This window comes from Myxine glutinosa, chromosome 13 (assembly GCF_964187855.1).
Source record: "Myxine glutinosa chromosome 13, kmMyxGlut1.1, whole genome shotgun sequence".
In the NCBI taxonomy this organism is placed as follows: domain Eukaryota; kingdom Metazoa; phylum Chordata; class Myxini; order Myxiniformes; family Myxinidae; genus Myxine; species Myxine glutinosa.
In genome coordinates, this window is record NC_136273.1 from 63,664,548 (window position 1) to 63,686,653 (window position 22,106).

Consider the following 22,106-nt stretch of genomic DNA (forward strand, 5'->3'; position numbering starts at 1 on the left):
CGTAGCAGGCACAACTTTTCGGCATCTTGCCACGAGAAAATATTTGCGACACAACTAGGTCATGTACATGTACGTTGTCAACAAATGTTGCCCCCCAAAAACATGGCTTCCGGTCGTCCTTGTCGGCACGGGGCCGTGTGGCCAGTGCGCCCTCTAGTCTATAAACAACTCTATGGACTAAGTTGAGTTGGGCCGGGGGAAAGGGAGGGGCCAGGGGGAAACGGAGTGGCCAGGGGGAAATGGGAGGGGCCAGGGGAAAAGGGAGGGGCCGGGGGAAAAGGGAGAGGCCGGGGAAAAGGGAGGGGTCGGGTACAGCTTTCTGTAAAAAGCAGGGGGAAAGAACCGCAAAAAAAACTCCACTCGGCATGTACCAGCACGAGAAAACGAATGCGGTAAAACACACCTCTCAATGAGGAAAAGGGTAACAAACCACAGAAACTCGTTAGAATGCCGTTGGAATACCACTCACCCCTCAATCTCACCGAAAGGCATGGGCTCTCTCTCTCTGTATTTCAGAGGAAAAAATAAAAGAGTAATGGGAGGGGGAGGGGTGAGGTGAGGTGAGGTGAGGGAGGGGGGTGAGGAAAATGGGCGGGAGGTGAGGGGTATATGTGCAGAGGAAGGGGAGAACGGGAGATGGGGGACGAAAATGGGAGGGGAGGGAGAGGGTTGTAGTATTGGGTTTAATGAAAGGGAGTGGTGGGAGCAGATGGAGATTAGACAATGTGAAGATAAACAAAAAAAATGGGAAAGAAAAAAAAGGAGAGAGAGATCGAAAGTCAGCAGCTCGTACCTCACCACACACACACACACACACACACACACACACACACACACACACACACACACACACACACACACACACACACACACACACACACACACACACACACACACACACACACACACACGAAAAAGAGAGGTGAGGGGGAGAGGTGAGACAGGTAAGAGAGGTGAGAGAATGAGTGGGAGAGGTGAGAGAAGGGAAGAGGTGGGAAAAGGTAAGAGAGAGGTGAGAGAGGGAGAGGAAAGGGAGAGGAGTGAGAGAGGGGAGTGAGGGAGAGGTGAGAGAAGGGAAGAGAGAGGTGAGAGAGGGAGGGGAGTGAGAGAGGGGAGTGAGGAAGGGGTGAGAGACGAAGAGACAGGCAGATGTCGTAGAATTAAGTGGCAACACAGGCATAATGGAAGTAAAAAAAAACCCTTCTGATGACATCAGCACAGCGCCTGCGGTGCCAACTGCTGCAGTGTATTGGGAACTGCTGGAATTCAATACTTAAATAAAAAACAATGCATGATGCAACACGTGCACAAAGATAATGGTGTTTGCACGGATAATGGTGTTTGTACGTTTATGCAGAGGCCAAATATGTCGTATGTATTTTGGACACAATAGTTAGGCAGCTTAGCAATTTTTGGGGGAACGACTTTACAAAAGTACCATTTTTATTTTCGTGGTTCATTGGACCATTAGTGGGGGGGCCAATGTAGCAGATTGAAATGCCCGGTGAAATTGCTTGTTAATTTTTGGACACTGGTTGGGCTGTCTTTAGGGATGATATAAGTTCTAGAAAAAATATGTCTCCAATTGTTTCAAGTTCTTTATGGCGGCCATTTTGGATTTTCAAAATGGCGGATGTCGAAAACGTAAAATTCCATTATCTTGGCTTCTAAATGACCTAGAGTTTCGATTCTGGTGTCCAGTTGTACATTTTTGGGGATAGAGAATTGAATGAAACCTTCTTTAATAACCTACAAGGGTTAAAAATAGGTTTTTATGGCACAGCCGAACCAGTGTCCAAAATCTAACTTAATGCACATCTATCTTAATTGTTATTTGTTATTTGTATGTTCCAGATTCGTGACCCTGAGCTATGATGGAGCCAAAAAGCAAGAAAACCAAGAAAGAAACTGATTTCACACTTTGCATTCAGTGCCAGGATCCCCAAGGTGCACTAGTGACTGAGCCAGCACTGGGCTCATATGCAAAGTTTCTCCAGTTCATCCAGGAGAGGGCACGATATGGTGATGCCGACTTCAAACAGATCAGCGAACGATTAAGCTGTTTCACTGCCACTGACTTGAGGAACAATAAAGCAAAGTGGCACCGGGCATGTTATGGATCTACATGCAACACTGCTCACCTGGAGCGTGCTAGAGTTCGCCACCAGAAAGCCTGCGAACATGGCGACACCCAGCATCTTCATAAGAGGTGTGGACGTCCTTCTTCTGCACCTGCCGCTGCAAGTACCTCAGGTTCTACGCAAGACGAGACTCTTCGCTTCACACGTTCATCATCAACTCCATTCAACAGAGACCTTTGTTTCTTCTGTCAAGAGGTCACTAAGGAAAGTGTACATGTTGTATGCACGTTCAACGCAGGTAAACAGCTGAAGAAAGCTGTTGAAGAAGGCAGCAACCACAAGTGGAAAGTTCAGCTGAGTGCTGCCATCAGTGCACATGATGCTCATGCGATCGACGTCAAGTATCATCTCCCATGCTGGGTGCAGAATGTCCAACGTGCTCCCAAGAGTGGGACATCAAGTGATGACAAAGAACACATACTGCAAGAAACTAATGTTATCAAAATAGCCGCAGACATTGAGTTTGTCAGCCTTGTTCGCTCTCTACTCCAAGCTGGTGAAATTCTCAACATGTCTGACCTGAAGTCGGTTTACTCCAGGATTCTTGACAATAATGGTGTGCACAATGTCCCATCACCTACTACCCAAGGCATGAAGGAGAAAATCAACTCTCACATTGATGACGTTCACTTCATGAAACCAAAACGTCGAAACGAGTCAGACTGTGTATTCTCCACTGCCGTGCGTGATGCAGCTGTCGAAGATGCAATGACGAAGACAAATGAAAAAAACATCGAACAACTGTTTGAGAGTGCCTCTGTTCTCCGCAGTGCCATTGCTTGTCAGAACAAGCACCCATGGCAATTTGAAGGAGAAATGAACACTGATGATGCTGAAAAGCATGTACCCAAAGTACTCTATGCTTTCCTCCGCTGGCTACTGGAAGGACCAGCCACGAGCATTGAGCCAGAGACTATGCGCTCAGCCACTATTCATCGAGATGTTATAACCATCAGTCAGAACATCATGTACGGCTACAAGTCAAAACGCCAAGTCACGTACAAGCCCAAAGAGCCAGATGCACCATTCCGCCATCGCTTAGAATGGCCACAGCAGCTTGCCGTTGCCATTGTAGTCCATCAGTCCACCAGAAACAAGAAGCTTCTGGATTTCCTGCATGGGTTCGGTCTGTCTGTTGATTATAGTCGGATCTTGCGGTTGGAGACACAGCTGGCCAACTCAGTCATAGAGTCTACGACAGAACAGGGTGTATACTTTCCAAGAACCATGCGCATAGGGACGTTTGTCTTCTTTGCAGTGGACAACAGTGACTTCAATGAAGACGCACCTGATGGGAAGCGGACACTCCATGCTACAGCCTGGGCACTCTACCAACGACGGGAACATGCACCCTCCACAGATGAACATAGAACACTGACACTACATGACCGAAAGGCCAGACACCGCTCACTCAAGGTTCTGACTGCTCCAGACTTTGTTCCTTGCCAAGCACCAAACAAACAATCTGCCACAGGTACCACGTATAGCTTCAAGACACGGTCAAACCCAGATGTCACCAAGCCGTACTCTGCGACGGACACAGTGTGGCTACTTTCACGCACAATCATGCGAACAGCTGAAGCTGAGGACGTACAAGACGACATCATCCCACCAGATGACCAGCTGCAAGCTGCAGAACCCCAGCATGCTGACCCTGTTGGGTCACTCGTCCACGATCCAAAACAACCACCTGGCAGTAGGATCAAGCATCACGATATCCCAACTTGGACAGCCTACAACTCACTGCTCTCCTCTTCGAAGCCTCTGACAGAGGTCAACGCCCTGCCATTGGTAGCAGCACCAGCCCATGAATGGCAAACACTGATAACAGTCTTGAAACAGACACAGCAAATCAACTGCATGGTCATGGGTCCCGATAGGAAGACAGTGATCACCTTAGACATGGCCCTGTATGAGCGAGCCAAACAGCTGGAGATGACCAGAGATGACTGCAAAGGCAAGTGGGTACTGCGACTAGGGGAGATGCACACTGTGATGGCTGCACTGAGGGCTGCTGGGAATGCCATAGAGGACAGTGGTCTTGACGAGGCTTGGTCTGAGGCTGATATCTATGGCCCAACAACGACCAGACAAATACTGGAAGCCAAGCACATGAAGAGGGCTTTGGAGGCCCACATCACCACTGTCCAAGCCCTCTTCGACCTCTATGTGGACGAATTCTTCCAAGAGCATCCCCATCTGAGGGGCCCATGTACCCAGTCAGCACAACAGGTTGCCCAGAGCTGTCATCTACACAACCGAGAGGAGATGACAAGCGCGCAGAACAACATGCTAGCTGTCCTCGAGTCAAACGAAGTCCTGGAGGCCATGGCAAAGTTTGATGAGAGGAAAGAAGCCAAGAGTCCACTGTTCAAGTTTGTGCGACGCTACATGCGGATGATAATGCTGATATACACATTCATCCGTGCCACCCGTGATGGACAATTTGAGCTTCACCTGTCTTCACTGGATGAGATGTGCATATACTTCTTTGCACATGACAAACAGAAATATGCCAGGCTGACTCCCCGGTACCTTGCAGAGATGAAGGCCCTGAAGATGACAGATCCAGGGATCTACCAAGAGTTCATGGATGGGAACTTCAGTGTCCATAAGAATGAAATCCCCTTCTGTGCTGTAGGTGTGGACCATGCACTGGAGCACATCAACAGGATCATGAAGGTGACAGGGGGTATTGTGGGCATTACCCAGAATGCCAGTGCCCGCGAAAGGTTCTTTCTGACAGCACCAGAGCTGAGTAGGCTTGCTGAAGAAGCCCGTCAGATGGCTGGCTCACAATCAGCTACACGCAAGGAGCACCACGACCTATCAACCACAGTCTGGGCTCGGCAGGAAGACAGCATTCGTCGACTGAAGAATGTGATCAGAGAGTCCATGAATCCCATGACGCATGAGGGTGAAGACCTGACGACTATCATCACCAAGGTGGTGATGCCAGCTGAAGTACAGAAGGATGTCTGCAACCAAGATGAGATTGGTCAGAAAGCGTATAACACGTTTGTTGCAGAGCGCATCAACACAAATGAAATCAACCTTTGGGCCAGAATGGGAAAGGTCAAACTGAAGATGTGGAAGAGTGCCAGGAAAGCTGTGAAGCACAAACTGGCAGACAAGGTTGTAGAGCTGAAAGACGACAGGTCACTGTTTGCGCGCATGCTGATCGTGGCCCGCTCACGACCAGAGATCAACTTGAAGGATGCCATAGGTCAATATGAATTCACCGCGCTTCCACGAACCCTCTTTGCAATGGCTGGGACACTACTACCATGCACAGACAAAAGCAAGCTCATGGGCATCCTAGAAGATCTACCCAAGAAGTCAACTGGCACTGGTCAGCAGCCAGACGACGACAATCCTGAACATACTCCACCCCCTCCCAAGAAGGTGACTGTCATAGACGGCATGGCATTAGTGCAAGCAATGGGTAAGCCACAATGGGTCAAAACATGTGCCCAGTGGGCTGGCCATTTCAATGCAACACTGGACTGCAAGACCAACGGGTATGATGAAGTCCACCTCGTGTTTGACCGATATGATCTGCCAAATTCACTGAAAGAGGCCACACGGGAGAGGCGCCAAGGTGGCAAGCCGCCCACTGCTTACCACGTTCAAGACAGCACCCCGATTGGGAAACTGACAGCAAAACAGTTCCTGTCGCACACCAACACCAAAGATGAGCTAACTGTCTATCTGGCAAAGAAAGCTCTGTGTCACTTTGAGGGGACTACCAAGGTCTTCATCGTCACTTCAAGGCAGGATGTCTTCTCCAACTGCATGGATGTACAGCATCTCCGTAGCTCCCAGGAGGAGGCTGATACGAGGATCTTTCTTCACAGTCTAGATGCCGTCCGAAGAGGTGCAACACAGCTGTACATTCAGTCACCTGATACTGATGTATTCATCCTAGCACTCCACCGGTACCATGAACTATGCAAAGACACATACTTCATCACGGGTGTGGGGAACAAGAAGAGGCAAATCTCACTGGAACCAATAGTACATGAACTTGGTGTCAGGAAGGCTGCAGCCCTACCAGGATTCCATGCATTCACGGGAGCAGACCAGACTGGTCGGTTTGCCGGCAAGGGAAAGCTCACATGTTGGCAAGCCCTCAATAGGTGCTCTGTTGAGGTGGTATCTGCGTTTCATGACCTTGGGGCCTCTGAGGAGCTGAGAGCTGACACAGAAAGTGACATTGAGGCATTTGTATGCCAGCTGTATGAGCCTCGTACTACAGTTGTGGATGTGGGCAAGCTGAGGTGGAGACTGTTTACCAAGAAACAGCTAGAGGCACAGAAGCTGCCACCAACACGGGGAGCTTTACATGAAGCCATTGCTCGTGCACATTTCCAGGCCATGGTGTGGCATCAGGCTGATGTACCGGACCCCCAGCTTCCACAACCAACAGAACATGGATGGAGAGCAGAAGGAGATCAGCTGGTGCCCATCACAACCAAGGACCCTCCAGCCCCAGCTGCCATCACACATCTAATCAAATGTAACTGCAAGAAGACCCAATGCATGTCTCACTGCTCATGCAGGTCTCAGCATCTCAACTGTTCTGAGATGTGTATGTGTGGGGCAGATGAAGAGGTGTGTGGTAACACGGGTCAGGAGCGCCCCATGGGAATCGATAACACTGATGATGAGGAGGATGGAGATCCTTCAATGTAACAATGAACACTGCCAACTAAAAATATTGCACAAAGACATTATAAGTGTACATTTGAACACTAAAGTCCAGCCTTTATGTGATTTAGAAGTGAAAATGATGGAAAAAAATATATATATGTGTTGGCATAAGTGCGTGAAAATCCAAGATGGCTGCCATAAGAACCCTTTTGATCATATGTAGGTGTATAAATGTGTGTTTATTGGATTAAGTATCCGCAAATATGTACATTTGGACACCAAAATTAACACTCTAGGTCATTTAGAAGCCAAGATAATGACAATTTCGGTTTTCAACAAACGCCATTTTGATAATCCAAAATGGCCGCTATAAAGAACTTGAAAAAAATGGAGACATATTTTTTCTACAACTTCTATCATCCCTAAAGACAACCCAACCAGTGTCCACAAATTAACATTTGAATTCAACGGGAAAACATTGGCCCCCCCACTACATATGCAATAGAATTATGACCGGAGGCAAGACATATACAGTGTTTGACTTTTGCGCAAATACGACTCACACAGCATAATATCGAGCAATACATTTATGCAAATAAATCATCAAAATCGTAAATACATAAATTGCTGGACAAATTACCTTGAACAACATGTTGTCTGTTCTAAAGCTATATTGAAGTGCGGTGCTACGCACACGACTTGCTTGCCAAAGAGGTAGGCCACAACGCATTTGATAAACAAAAGAGTCTTTATTAAGAAAGCTCAAACTGTAGCACTGGGCGGGCTCGAGCTTAGAGCCCGCATATATGTGTCGAGGCCACGCCTAGTCCTCGGGCGTGGCCGCTCGGTCGAAGGGCGGGGCATGTGCCATCGGTCCCCGCCTGGGCGCTCGCGCCACCTTCTGGCGCGCGGAATTATTGCCCCATGTGTCCGCCACAATATTGTCATTACATCCTTGTAGTTGCGTACATGTTAGATATATGAGAGGTGCGCGAGTCACAAGTATAACACATTTGTATAAACACTCGGTATTATATTATTAATTATTATTACATGGAAGCGTAAGATTTATTATGCAGGCATGCATAAGTTTTACAAATAACACCATGTAATGAAATAAAAGTTAGCCTCCTTGTTGAAAATATATACATAATTGGTTTTTGTCCTTGGTTTTTGTCCAATAAAAAGGTGAAGAACACTGTATATTTCTTGCCTCCGGTCCTAAATCTATTGTATATGGTCGAATGGACCACCAAAATAAAAATGGCGCTTTTGTCAAGCCGTTCCCCATTTTCGATAAATATGCTGCTAAGCTGCCTGACTACAAGGGATGGAGAAAAAAAGGGAACTCTAGAAGATAACAGGAAGGGGAGGGTAATTATACCCAGTGCCGTGTATATTGAGAGTCTGGCCAACTGAAATACTGGCGCCATGTTGCATACCTAACTTCGCGTGCTGGCACTGTGAGATGTATGTCAGCTGTGGCAATCCTGTAGTTCTGTGACGAGGGAATCAATGTTATTACTGTTTGGTCGCAGATTTAATGAGGAACAACAAATTCAAGTTAAAGTGATGTGTTGTTTGTTATTGGAATAATAAAATCTGCAAGCGGCGTCATTTATTCACACGAATTGTTTGCCTGTCGCGGCACACGATTTATTGTCAGCTGCACACAGCATACTGATAAATTTTATTTATCTTGGCATGAAATTGTAATTTGATAACATGGAGCTTGTATACTAGTTTTCATCTATTATCTGGAAACGTAACGTACAATATTCCCATAATGCTACGAAAGTACAATGTCTATTATTTTTTTCATTAGCTTGGGTTCACAAATGTTGTTATAACTTGCCCAACTTACTCACAACTTGTTACTGGCAACTTGACTCGCACCATAATCAGCAATAAAAAAAAGTAAACAGACTCAGAGGTACATTGTTTATTTGTTATTCTTGAAGAAATCCGCCATTAAACATTATAACCTTGGTGATATATTTAGATAAAATAGATATATATATCAAATGTGTACGTGTATATTGTTACGTGGTCCCCTCGGTGAATACCTGGTCTCGGTGACCCCCGGACCGTGAGAGGAACTCCGCCAGCAAGCTGTATTATATATGCGCTTTCGCCACGCAATCCATAGGAATTTCACCCAGGAGACAACTGATGTTCAAGGATATATTTCCAATGGTAATGATACCATACAATTTCAATGACACAACCACGGAGATTTTCCCCGAGCAATCAACAATACACAACCCTCAACAATTCCCAATTCACAAACACTTCCCTATGAGTAAGATGGCCATCTTATCTATGTGTGTCCCGGTGAGTACTCACAACCCCCTTTCGGTCTCTGCTCCTCACAATGTCTCTGGGCCCCTCCTGACCAAGATACTGGTCGGCGTCTCCGCACTCGAGCGGTTGAACGAACCCCGGGTGGACGTTTCTCCACCGGGCAGGTATCGTACCAGGCACCGTGGCTGCAGCCCCTCATGGCCACGCAAAGCGGGTACGGTAGAGCAAGCCAAACCCCACGCCGCTCGCAAGGCGCGTTAGGCCCCAACGTGCGACCCGCACGCGTCTGTTTAGACGGTGCCGCGAACGATGCCAGACGCGGGGTCAATGCACGGCCCCACGTCAACTTGACGTCTCCACCGGGCAGGGACACGTCCCGGTGATTCCTCTCGCCAGACAGGCTTCGGAACGCCGCTTTTCCACGCAGCGCAAGGTCGATCCCACCTTTGGTCGGAGCGGGGCGAGGAAGAATACTACTCGTCCCTTTTCTTCCTCGTGTCTTTTCTCCTTCCGTTTTCGGTCACTTCCGTTTCCGGCCACTTGTTCAGAAGGGCTCCTGACCCTCCAATCACAACAACCCTTAATATACTACACACGGATAAGCAAAGACCTGAATGGTAATTCACATACATTCACATAAATATGTAACACTCCCCCCCTTCAAGAAAGAAAGTTTGAACCCAGCGAAAACTTTCTTTGCCGGCCAATTTGGAGAAACAAACCAGATAACTCAACCCCCCCACATTATCAGTTCCCCCCGGGCACAGTTATCACTTAACAATAAAGCAACCCACATTTCACCACACCCCCTCCAGATTATTCCCTCTGGACTAAGCACCAGCAACGACATTGTCCCTGCCAAATCAAACTCCCTCTCATGACCCTCTGACTTTGACCGTCAGTTTCTTGTGAATGAAGGTTAAGGGGTTGATAAAAGATCCAAAGTTAGGCAACTCGATAGCACTTTTTCCGGGAGGCCAAGCCGAGTATTCACTACATGGATGCCTTTAGGAACGCGGAGTTCACGGTTAGTCCGTGCAGGAAAGTTCTCTACATAGGCGCCTTGAGGAACGTGGAGTTCACGGTTAGTCCGTGCATGAAAGTTCACTACATGGACGCCTTTAGGAACGGCGTTCACGGTTAATTCGTGTAGGAATCTTGGCTCGGCGGCTCCGCCGCCTTCAGTGCTTCAACTTCTCAGAACTTCCCTAATAATTATGGTGGGACCACTTGTCCCTGTAGTCCCATGAATAGCGGTCTCCTTCTCGGCCACTACTTTGACAATCCTTCCTTCGGGAGCTGCTGTAACTCGGGGAGCCTCCATAATAATATTGATTGCGGCCACCACCAAAACTACCGCCCAGTTGTCCTCTCCTGTAGACCTCTCGACGCCTACGAAATGCCTTCCCTACTGTTATGGTCCGACCCTCCAAATCCTTGCCATTCCAATTCTTCTCTGCCTCTCTGGCGTCTTTTGTGCTGGCAAACGTGACAAAGCCGAACCCTTTTGACTGTTGCGTTTCCCAGTCTCTTACCAACCGCACTTCCACCAGCGGCCCATATCTGTTGAAGACAGAGGTCAGAACTTCTTCCTCTGTTTTGAAGTTCAGTCCCCCTACAAATAACTTGGCACTTTTGTTGCCATCCCGAGCTGGTGTGGTGTTATTTTCCCTGCTGGGCTCTTTACCAACCCTCAGGTTACCATAAACTTGACCCCCGGCCAAATCATTCCCGATAACCACAGATACACCCTCTACAGGAAGCGTGGCTTGTAAGCCGACGGTGACCGGTCCTGACACCAAATCGGACTCCAAATGGATGACATGAAGGGGAGCACTAACACCGCCCCCGATCCCCTGTAAACGAACCCTATCCCCCGTTGCCGTCTCCTCGGACCATGGCAAAATGCCTTCAAGCATTAAAGATTGATGGGCCCCTGTGTCCCTCAATATCCTAACCGGTCTCCGGTTCGTCGAGGCTCCATACAGTGACACAAACCCCTCTGAAATAAATGGTTGGTAACCCTTTTGATGGCGATTTCTTACGCTAGCCATCGCATTCGGAGTTGTAATAGTTGGACTCCGCTCTGGGTTGTCCCTTTTCATGAGGTAACAACTGGACATCAAGTGTCCAGGTTTCTTGCAAAACGCGCAAGTAGGCCCGAAGGAAAAACTCGTGGTCTGCCTCGGGCCCCCTGAAAAATAAGTTTGTCTTGGGCCCGCAGCCCTCTGACTTCGAACAGGTGGGGTATCCGCGTTGTCCCCATAATCCTCTCGAGGCCGCCGCCATGTATTGTCGTTCTCCGCACCTGCTGTTCCCCACCTCCCCTGCGGAGATCTAGGCGAGGAGTTAGGTTCGTGGACCCCTATTCGGTGGGTTAAGGCATAATCATCTGCCATGGTGGCTGCGTCCCACAACTTTGGTACCTTCTTTTCCTGCAGGTACACTTTGATGTCCTCGTGGACACACTGCTGGAATTCCTCCACCAGGATCAAGTCCCGCAATGTTTCGAAGTCTTTCCCGACTCCTTTTGACTCACACCACCGATCAAACATGTTTTCTTTCACTCTGGCAAACTCCACATGGGTCTCACTCTCCCTCTTCCTGGCATTCCTGAATTTTTGCCTGTAAGCTTCCGGAACCAACTCATAGGCCTTGAGGATGTGCTTCTTCAGTACCTCATAATCTGCACATTGGTCCATTGGTAGCGCCGAATAAATTTCCTGAGCTTTCCCCACCAGCACACTTTGCACGAGTATGGTCCAGGCCTCCTCCGGCCAGTTTAATTGTCGAGCCACTTTCTCAAAGTGTGGAAAAAATTTCGCCACTTCTTTTTCACTGAACGGTGGAACCAGCCTCACATGTCTGCCCACATCCCAGGTTTTCTGGTTAGGTGTCGACCCCGTCAGCAAGGGTGGTGCCTCTCCCCGTTCTCTCATTAACTCCAGCTCCTTGAATTTGATTTCTTGCTGAAGCTCCATGTCACGTTCCTTTAATTCCCTTTCCGCTTTTCTCTCCTCTGCTTCGAGGTCCCTTGCAGCTCTCCTCTCCTCCGCTTTTCTCCCTTCTAACCTTTCCTGGAGTTCTCGTTCCACTCTCCTTTCCTCTGCTTCTGCTTTCCTTTCTTCTTCTTTTAACCTTTCCTGGAGTTCTCGTTCCACTCTCCTTTCCTCTGCTTGCTTCTCTTCTCTCCTCTCTTCTGCTTTCCTTTCCTCTTCTGCTCTTTCCTTTTCTGCTTTCCTTTCTTCTTCTTTGATCCGTTCCTGGCTCCGTAATTGCAACTCCAGTTTCCGGAGCTCAACGTCTTCTGGTTCTTCGGGTAGCCACTCCCAGGCTAACTCGTCCCATGTTCCTAATCCCACCATAGATTGTATCACCGTGGCCTGCAACTCTGCCTTCCTCAAATTAGTTCGGACCTCCAAGTTAAAATGTTTGGCCAATTTCAAGAGGTCCGACTTTAGCAACGCTCGGAACTGTGCCTCACTCGGGGTTACCCCAAAGTTCTGTGCCACAAACGCCATGGTGCCTATCGTTAACACCTGTTCACCTTCACCCAAGACCTTACCCCAATTTCTCAAAAATAAATTTACCAATTAATAATTAATTAATAAATTTTAATTAATAAAAAAATTATTATTTTATTATTTTATACAATTTTAAATCCCGGACGTAGACCCAATTGCGAAACCGCAAATCGTAATTTGGACGAGCCCCCAATTCTGTTACGTGGTCCCCTCGGTGAATACCTGGTCTCGGTGACCCCCGGACCGTGAGAGGAACTCCGCCAGCAAGCTGTATTATATATGCGCTTTCGCCACGCAATCCATAGGAATTTCACCCAGGAGACAACTGATGTTCAAGGATATATTTCCAATGGTAATGATACCATACAATTTCAATGACACAACCACGGAGATTTTCCCCGAGCAATCAACAATACACAACCCTCAACAATTCCCAATTCACAAACACTTCCCTATGAGTAAGATGGCCATCTTATCTATGTGTGTCCCGGTGAGTACTCACAACCCCCTTTCGTTCTCTGCTCCTCACAATGTCTCTGGGCCCCTCCTGACCAAGATACTGGTCGGCGTCTCCGCACTCGAGCGGTTGAACGAACCCCGGGTGGACGTTTCTCCACCGGGCAGGTATCGTACCAGGCACCGTGGCTGCAGCCCCTCGTGGCCACGCGAAGCGGGTACGGTAGAGCAAGCCAAACCCCACGCCGCTCGCAAGGCGCGTTAGGCCCCAACGTGCGACCCGCACGCGTCTGTTTAGACGGTGCCGCGAACGATGCCAGACGCGGGGTCGATGCACGGCCCCACGTCAACTTGACGTCTCCACCGGGCAGGGACACGTCCCGGTGATTCCTCTCGCCAGACAGGCTTCGGAACGCCGCTTTTCCACGCAGCGCAAGGTCGATCCCACCTTTGGTCGGAGCGGGGCGAGGAAGAATACTACTCGTCCCTTTTCTTCCTCGTGTCTTTTCTCCTTCCGTTTTCGGTCACTTCCGTTTCCGGCCACTTGTTCAGAAGGGCTCCTGACCCTCCAATCACAACAACCCTTAATATACTACACACGGATAAGCAAAGACCTGAATGGTAATTCACATACATTCACATAAATATGTAACAATATACATATATCCTATTTCAATTTCTTGACAAGCGCTCGCATTGCCATACTTTTGCTGACATGCTCTCCGGTCGTAACTTTACGTTGCGTTTTACGGCTGTGTGCTTGGGCTCCATATCAACCTACACCCACAACGTTGTGCAGAGTCCTATCTATTGAAACAATCCAAATTAACTGCTTTTTTTGGCAATATAATATTTGGAAACAGTATTATTTTCCCCCAAAAAATGTTACGTTTTCAAAGAACACTTTACTTAGGAAACTGACACAAACAGGGACAAATATTGCGTCATAAACAAGTATTTCCTGATATATAAGCATATATAAACAGTGCATGTTACAGGGTATATGTATAATAAGGGATTATGTATAATACCTGATTTTCAGTTATTATACATAATCCCTTATATATATATATATATACCCTATACACTGCATATGTACACGAAAAATGTTCCAGGGAATATGTATAATATATATATATATGGTTGACGAAATAAATGTTAAGCTCACCAGAGACCTAATACACACGTGTCACGTAACTTTTGATTTGAAACCAATATATATTAAGCGATTTCACTTACCGAACATAAATATGAGTAAGGTGATGGATTCCATCCAACTCGGCGTATGTTAACCGCCCAAATAGCACTTCGTTCCTTGTCTCGAGGAAATCTGTGCATTATACGACCTTGTCCTGGTCTAACAGAACATCCCCAAGCGGCACAACACACCATATTGGTTGATTTTATTGAAATATTACTCAAATGAAATATGCAACGATACGAAGCAATGGCACGGAATGGGTGCAGCGGGAAAGCTGCTCGGCTGAGGTGGTATACAAAATGGCGCCTGTAAACCACGTGACGCGGGCTCGACCAATCACGGCGGTAGTTGAGCAGATCAAAGGCTGGCCAGACTCTGTTAATATACAGCACTGATTATACCTGTCCCCGAAGGTGGACGGGGGCTATGTTTTCGCGTCTGTCTGTCTATATGTGAGTCGGATATCTCAAAAATTTGGTGGACATGTTTGGTGCGTGACAAGGACGAATCGATTCGATTTTGGTGGAGATCAGGATGCGGATAACATAATATTTAAGTGATTATTCAACATTGAGAAATAGGGCCAAAACAATATCTCAAAACGTTGTTGTAGATGGATGATGAAACTTGGTTAATGAGTTGGGTAGGTGACAAGAACAAGATGATTCGATTTTGGTTCAGGACAAGATCCAGATCCGGCCTATCAGTGGGATACAAAATGTTCGGCCTATCAGAAAACAAGCCTTTCTCGTTTTGTTTTGTAATATCCAACATATATCAAATATAATGTGGAGATGGTGTCTTTGGAGGTTTAAGTGAATCATTCCTCCAGCTAGTTAATGAAGAACAAATACAAATTGGACCAGTAATAGCAGAGCACAAATTTGAACCGCCATGCCATTCTTCTTGTCCCGAAGTGTCCTGTGTATGCACGACCATCAAGCATAAAACTTCTGAGAAATTGGTTCCGAGAACTAACACTTTAAAACACCTTTATCTTATAAATGAAATGACAATGTATTTCTAACTGCAATAAAGAGTTATTTGAATGTTGAAGGAAAGTTATTGATTTGGAAGTTACAAGAATCATTGCGAAGGGATTCATTTAATTAGTTCCCGCATCATATTAACCAACATCCTGGCTCCAAACATCAAACAAATCTTTAAACCTAAAATGAAATCTTCCTTCCAATCCAGGATGATCCATTATTAATCAACATCAGATAACATATCAATTTGAGCATTTCCGTTCTTAGACTCCCCAGCCCTCTCTTCTTACTTTTATACCAATAATCCAACTCACCATCCCCGACCCTTAGAAAACAGTTTAACACAACTTGTATGTGCTTTATAATTCACATTCGAGTTAGATGGAGTAATTATAATTGTCTGATTCACAAGAAGGTCTTCATGGATTGGCTAATCATAAAAGATTAGTTTTGTAACTAAGTGATGTCAGCCCATTTTAAAATCATCCCAAGGGACAAAGTTTTCCAACCTCATTCTCATGTGGCCAAGGACAAATCTTGAGCACATGAGCAACCCCAGCTCACAGGTAACTCCAGTCCTCGAACAACCCAGCCCTTGAGCATGTGAGTAACCCCAGCATCCCAGCACTCCAACAACCCAGCCCTCGTGCATGCCACTAACTCTCGCCCTCCAGCCCACGAACAACTCCAGCACTCCAACACGCGCACGACCGCAGCACTCCAGCACAAGAGCACCCTGCCGCAGCGCCGCAATAACAGCCGAGAAGATTCGAAGAGACACATCATTCACCCTTGGCCACATAAAAAAGAAGATTTGCCATCGTGCCCATCTTGTGAAAACTCGGCAGGAATTACAACGGTAAAACCTTCCTTTCTACCGTCTTTCAAGGTTGGGGAAAGTGGCTCGGAGAGAGCAAAGAAAGGTTTTTGGAAACGGATGTATACTTTGCACCAGCGTTTAGTCTGCTCAGTAAAGCATGCCTTCTTCATCACATATTAAAAACGTGCAATTTACAATATGCTAATGCATTTATCGTCAGGTCAAGAAATGAACCCATATCAGACATAGAATCAGAATTGTTCGAACAATCGATTACCTATATACTTACCAATTTAAATTCACTCAACATAATAAAAAGAAAAGATACTAATTTATCAGGATGATAACTCAAATTGGCTCTGTTGGTTGTGCAGTGCAATGTGGCAAAACCAACAATATAATATGACAGTCAATGTTTGCTTTCCACTTTGGCTTATAAGTTCCAGATCCAATAATTAACGTTTGTCTTAGACTTCCAATCATTAACAACGCATTTTAGCGTTGCCTAGCAACCCATTAGAGTGTAAACAATAGTTTTATGGTATAACTTTTGACCTATTAAAAATAATAATTAAAAGTTGTAAACTTTGAAACAAAGGTTCATTCTGATCACTAATTATTGATTTACTTCAGTTATTTAGTTGCTTGCAGAATGCAAACACAATCCACTTTGTCACCACAAATGTGGACACCGTGAATGTCGACACCACGAATGTCGACACCGTGAATGTCGACACCGTGAATGTTGACACCGTGAATGTCGACACTGCGAATGCCAGGGCATTGTTTCAATGGAAAAATATGGGGATAGATTCCAGGCGGTTAGTGATTCTTGAAAAATGCCGCAAATGTCGACACCGCGAATGCCAGGGCATTGTTTCAATGGAAAAATATGGGGATAGATTCCAGGCGGTTAGTGATTCTTGAAAAATGCCGCAAATGTCGACACCGCGAATGTCAGGGCATTGTTTCAATGGAAAAATGGGGGAGAGGTTCCAGGTGGATCCTGATTCAAGGGGAAAAAATTTAAGTTTAAAATGTTTTCGACTGTGAATGCGCATGATTACAGTTTCATAAAAAAATGCTTTCAAACTAAAATAAAATGCCAACACGAGGTACTGTTTCCAATTTTTATTGAAGGAATGTGATTACAGTTTATTAAAAGTTCTTAACCAACCGTACTGTAAAACTAGAAAAAAAAACAACAGCAGGTACCGTTTCAAATTTTGATTTATGAAAACACACAACTTTTCAAATTATGATGATGACGATGATGAAAATAATTTCAGTTAACTCAATGAACTCCTCTGAAGATGGCGCAGGTGAGGTCGCTGATGCATCGTGCACCAAAAGGAATGTAGGTGAAGACGCTGAAGCTGACGTAAGTGAGGTCGCTGATGAGTCGTGCACTGAGGGATTCAATAGAGGCAGGACAGGCAGGAGAGGCTCCTATGGTAGAGGGACCGAGGTGAAAAATATGCATGATCGAGAGCTGCTTGCCTGGCCCTAGCAGGTGCCCCTTATTGTTGATGAGCTGCGCGAGTTGAGCAGGGAACGTTCAAGCTGCCTCATGGTCCGCGGAAGCATGCTCGCCTAACAGTTTGATGTTGCGGAGACAGTACCGCATCTTGAAGTGGTCAAACCATCTACTGTTCGCTCAGAATGGACTGGGGTCGCTCGTACCCATATCGCTCAGTGCATCACTAGTAGCCACACCAGCATCACTCATACGCAGACCCGCATCACTCATGTGCAGACATGCCATGCTTGATCAACGAGCGGAGCAAGAGGCAAAACATGGGTCAAGGCAGCGGGATGAGAAGAATGATTGAGACTCAGGACACGCTGGACATAAGTCATCATGCGGGAATTGTGGGTCGCTGCGGGAGGGGTGAGTCTTCTGCTCACTGTTTGTGGGGGCTGTTGGCGGGTGATAACATCTTATGCAGCAGGTGGTAGATGCGGTGAAGCATTTTGTGTAACTCGTGGGTGATGTCGTCTTCAGCAGCTGGTAATAGATGCCGTGAAGGGTTTTCATTGTGTAACTCATGGGGATGACGTCTTATGCAGCTGGAGATAGATGCGGTGGAGTCTCTTTATAGTGTGAATGGTGGGACATGCGCACAGCTAGATTTATAGTGTGAATGGTGGGACATGCCGCACAGCTAGGTTTATAGTGTGAATGGTGGGACATGCCAAGCAGCTAGGTTTATAGTGTGAATGGTGGGACATGCCGCACAGCTCGGTTTATAGTGCGAATGGTGGGACATGCCACACAGCTCGGTTTATAGTGCGAATGGTGGGACATGCCACACAGCTAGGTTTATAGTGTGAATGGTGGGACATGCCGCACAGCCAGGTTTATAGTGCGAATGGTGGGACATGCCACACAGCTAGGTTTATAGTGTAAATGGTGGGACATGCCGCACAGCTAGGTTTATAGTGCGAATGGTGGGACATGCCACACAGCTAGATTTATAGTGCGAATGGTGGGACATGCCACACAGCTAGGTTTATAGTGCGAATGGTGGGACATGCCGCAGAGCTAGATTTATGGTGGGACATGCCACACAGCTAGGTTTATAGTGCGAATGCTGGGACGTGCCGCACAGCTTGGTTTACAGTGCGAATGGTGGGACATGCCACACAGCTAGGTTTATAGTGCGAATGGTGGGATATGCCACACAGCTAGGTTTATAGTGCGAATGGTGGGACATTCCACACAGCTATATTTATGGTGGGACATGCCACACAGCTAGGTTTACAGTGCGAATGGTGGGACATGCCACACAACTAGGTTTATAGTGTGAAGGGTGGGACATGCCACACAGCTAGATTTATGGTGGGACATGCCGCAGAGCTAGATTTATGGTGGGACATGCCACACAGCTAGGTTTATAGTGCGAATGCTGGGACGTGCCGCACAGCTTGGTTTACAGTGCGAATGGTGGGACATGCCGCACAGCTAGGTTTATAGTGCGAATGGTGGGACATGCCACACAGCTAGGTTTATAGTGCGAATGGTGGGACATGCCATACAGCTAGGTTTATAGTGCGAATGGTGGGACATGCCGCACAGCCATGTTTATAGTGTGAATGCTGGGACATGAGGTGATGTGTTCGTATAATTTATGTACATGACGTCAGCGTCATGTCATGGGGTCAGTGTGCTTCTCTGGTTAAATTTAATATTCCTGACTGCAAACCTCCTAGCTGTTGATGAGCAGGGCGGAGACAATGTGTCCACGTGGCAGGCAACTTTTGTTGCTAACACAGTGGTTCTTAACCTGGGTTCGACCGAACCCCAGGGGTTCAGTGAGCCAGTCTCAGGGGTTCGGCGGAAGTCCTCCGAAACGCACTGCAATTTTTTTTTTTTTTAAGTTTTGTATCAATTTTGAATCTATGTGTAACTACGCTTATTATAAATATTATTATTATTTTGCTATGTATGTTACGAACGAATGGAAATGTTATTTGTAATTGTATTCCCATCCCATTCATGGTTTCTCTGGTCTGTGTTTAAGATAAGTTGTTTCACACTGACTGTGGTAAGTTGAATCAATGAGCAACTTGCTAATTATATTCTGTTGATGGTGCTTACTTGCTTACTTACTTACTGGATTTTGGACTTTGCAGGTGTTTGGAAATTCCAGTGAATAGCCTCGATTAACTTGCCGTGTGCCGTGCGTCATTGGTCGCGCCTTACTTTGGAGTTACTGATTCATTGAAAAGTAAGCTGGAAATGTTTGTGGATATGCAGGCGGGTTCAGAGTTATATTAAAGTCAAAAGTGGATGGTGATTATAAAATATGATTGAATTACTCAGAAAATTAGGTGGAGGTGATATAATTCCTTTGGTCGCAATTCAAAACTAACAATTCGCAGTTTTCTATGTGATATTATAATGGGATTTGAGGTGACATAGAGTTGAGTAGATAATAAATCCCGTCATCGTAACTATAAGTTATGTTTTCTTCTTTAAAATTTCTCAGTTTTCAGAGGGGTACTGATTATATTTAAGCATGGTCCTTTTTTAATTTTTGTCATATAATTATTTGCCCGAACTCAATTAAGATCAGTTTGTTACTTTTTTTTTTTTTTTTACAGTATGTCGAGCAAAAACAGGAAGTGGTCGGAGGATTACGTGCGGTACGGGTTCACGTGTTTGACGGAACGGGATGGAAGTCAGCGTCCTCAATGCATGCTTTGCAATGTCAAGTTGAGCAACTCCAGCCTAGCACCAGCAAAACTACGGGAACACTTCTAAAAACTGCACGGTGGGGGGGGGGGGAGCAGTACAAAGACGCAACGCTGGATGAATTCAAATTGAAGAGAGTCCGATTCGACGCAAGTGCTGCCTTGCCCACTCTCAGCTTCGTTCCAATTGACAAACCGATCCTCACCGCGTCGTATGAAGTTGCGTACCTGATCGCAAAGCAGGGCAAACTGCACACCGTTGGCGAGACACTCATCAAACCGGCCACGTTGAAGATGGCCAACATCATGCTGGGAAAAGCTGCTGAAAACAAGTTGTCTCTCGTTCCACTCTCAAATGACACCATCAGTTGCAGAATCGACGACATGAGCGACGATATCCTCACCCAGGTAGTTGCAGATTTAGTCACGAGCCCGACGAAATTCAGCCTTCAACTCAACGAGACCACCGACGTTTCAAATTTGAGCCAGCTCATCTTATTTGTGCGTTATGTCAAAGGAGACGAGATCAAGGAAGACTTTCTGTTCTGCAAGCCTCTCACAACAACGCCGAAGGCAGCTGACATGAAGAAGCTTGTGGACGACTTCTTCAGAAGCAACGGCCTCTCGTGGAACATGGTGTCTGCAAGTTTGCTTGGACGGAGCTCCAGCCATGCTGGGATACAACTCCGGTTTTGGAGCGCTGGTGAAGGCCGATGCACCACACATCATCGTCACGCACTGTGTCCTGCACAGACATGCGCTGGCATCAAAAACCCTGCCTCCAAAACTGGCCAATGTTCTGAAAATCGTCGTTGAAACTGTGAATTACGTGCAAAGCCGTGCTCTGAATCATCGCATCTTCAAAGAGCTGTGCAATGAAATCGGCTCTGAATTCGAAGTCCTTCTCTACCACTCTAACGTTCGATGGTTATCACGAGGGAAGGTAGTGACCCGTGTTTTTGCCTTGCATGTAGAATTAGCCCTGTTTTTGCGAGAACACCAGCATTGCCATGCAACGCACTTCCAAGAGTCAGAGTTCATCCTCGCCTTGGCATACTTGGCTGACATCTTCGACGCACTCAATCCTCTCAATTGACAGATGCAGGGCGGTGGAGTGAATGTCATCGAATCTGAAGAAAAGCTGTGCGCTTTCCGAAAGAAGTTACCGTTGTGGAGGCGGCAAAAAGAGAACGGCAACTTCGCAAACTTTTTGCTACTGGACGAGTGCGTGAGCAGGATCGAAGATGAGTCTGAAGTTGGAGGCATTGCTGTACCGGGGGAGCTGAAGCAAGCGATTGCCACGCACTTGGATGAGCTGGGAAAGTCATTCGACGGCTACTTCCCCGACCAAGAGAAATACCCAGCATGGGTGCGGCAGCCGTTCACTTTCGACGTTGCAACGGCAGATGTCAACGACCAATACCTCGACGACCTCATCGAACTTCAGCAGAGCCAGACTCAACAACAACTCTTCGGCACAACAACGCTCTCAACATTTTGGTGCCGCCAAATGGAAGGGTATCCTCACATCACTAAAATTGCCCTTGAGAACCTCACGCCGTTCGTTACAACGTATCTCTGCGAGCATGCGTTTTCGAAACTGGTGGACATTAAAACAAAGAAAAGGAGCAGGCTTGCATGCGAAAATGATTTGAGGGTGGCCCTTGCCAAAACAAAACCACGCATTTCCCAGATCGCCACCCGAAAAGAAGAACAGAAAACGCATTAAGATGCAATTCTTCTTTATTTTTTGTCCCGCGAGTGTTTGGTGGGTTTCGTTAGGGTTCGGCGCCTTTAAGAAGGTTAAGAACCACTGCTAAC

At 46.6% G+C, this 22,106-nt stretch overlaps 2 protein-coding genes across 5 annotated transcripts in view; one reads left to right on the forward strand and one right to left on the reverse strand.

Moving 5' to 3' along the window:
• Positions 1–2,865, forward strand: part of LOC144888693 (uncharacterized) — a 1,025,555-nt gene extending 1,022,690 nt beyond the window's left edge. Inside the window, exon 2 of the mRNA XM_078767604.1 lies at positions 1,855–2,865. Coding sequence (XP_078623730.1) covers positions 1,855–1,875 — 21 coding nt within the window. The 3' untranslated portion in view covers positions 1,876–2,865. The remainder of the gene's footprint in view (positions 1–1,854) is intronic.
• LOC137438993 (uncharacterized) overlaps positions 1–22,106 on the reverse strand; it is a 139,212-nt gene that overhangs the window by 41,232 nt on the left and 75,874 nt on the right. The window lies entirely within an intron of this gene.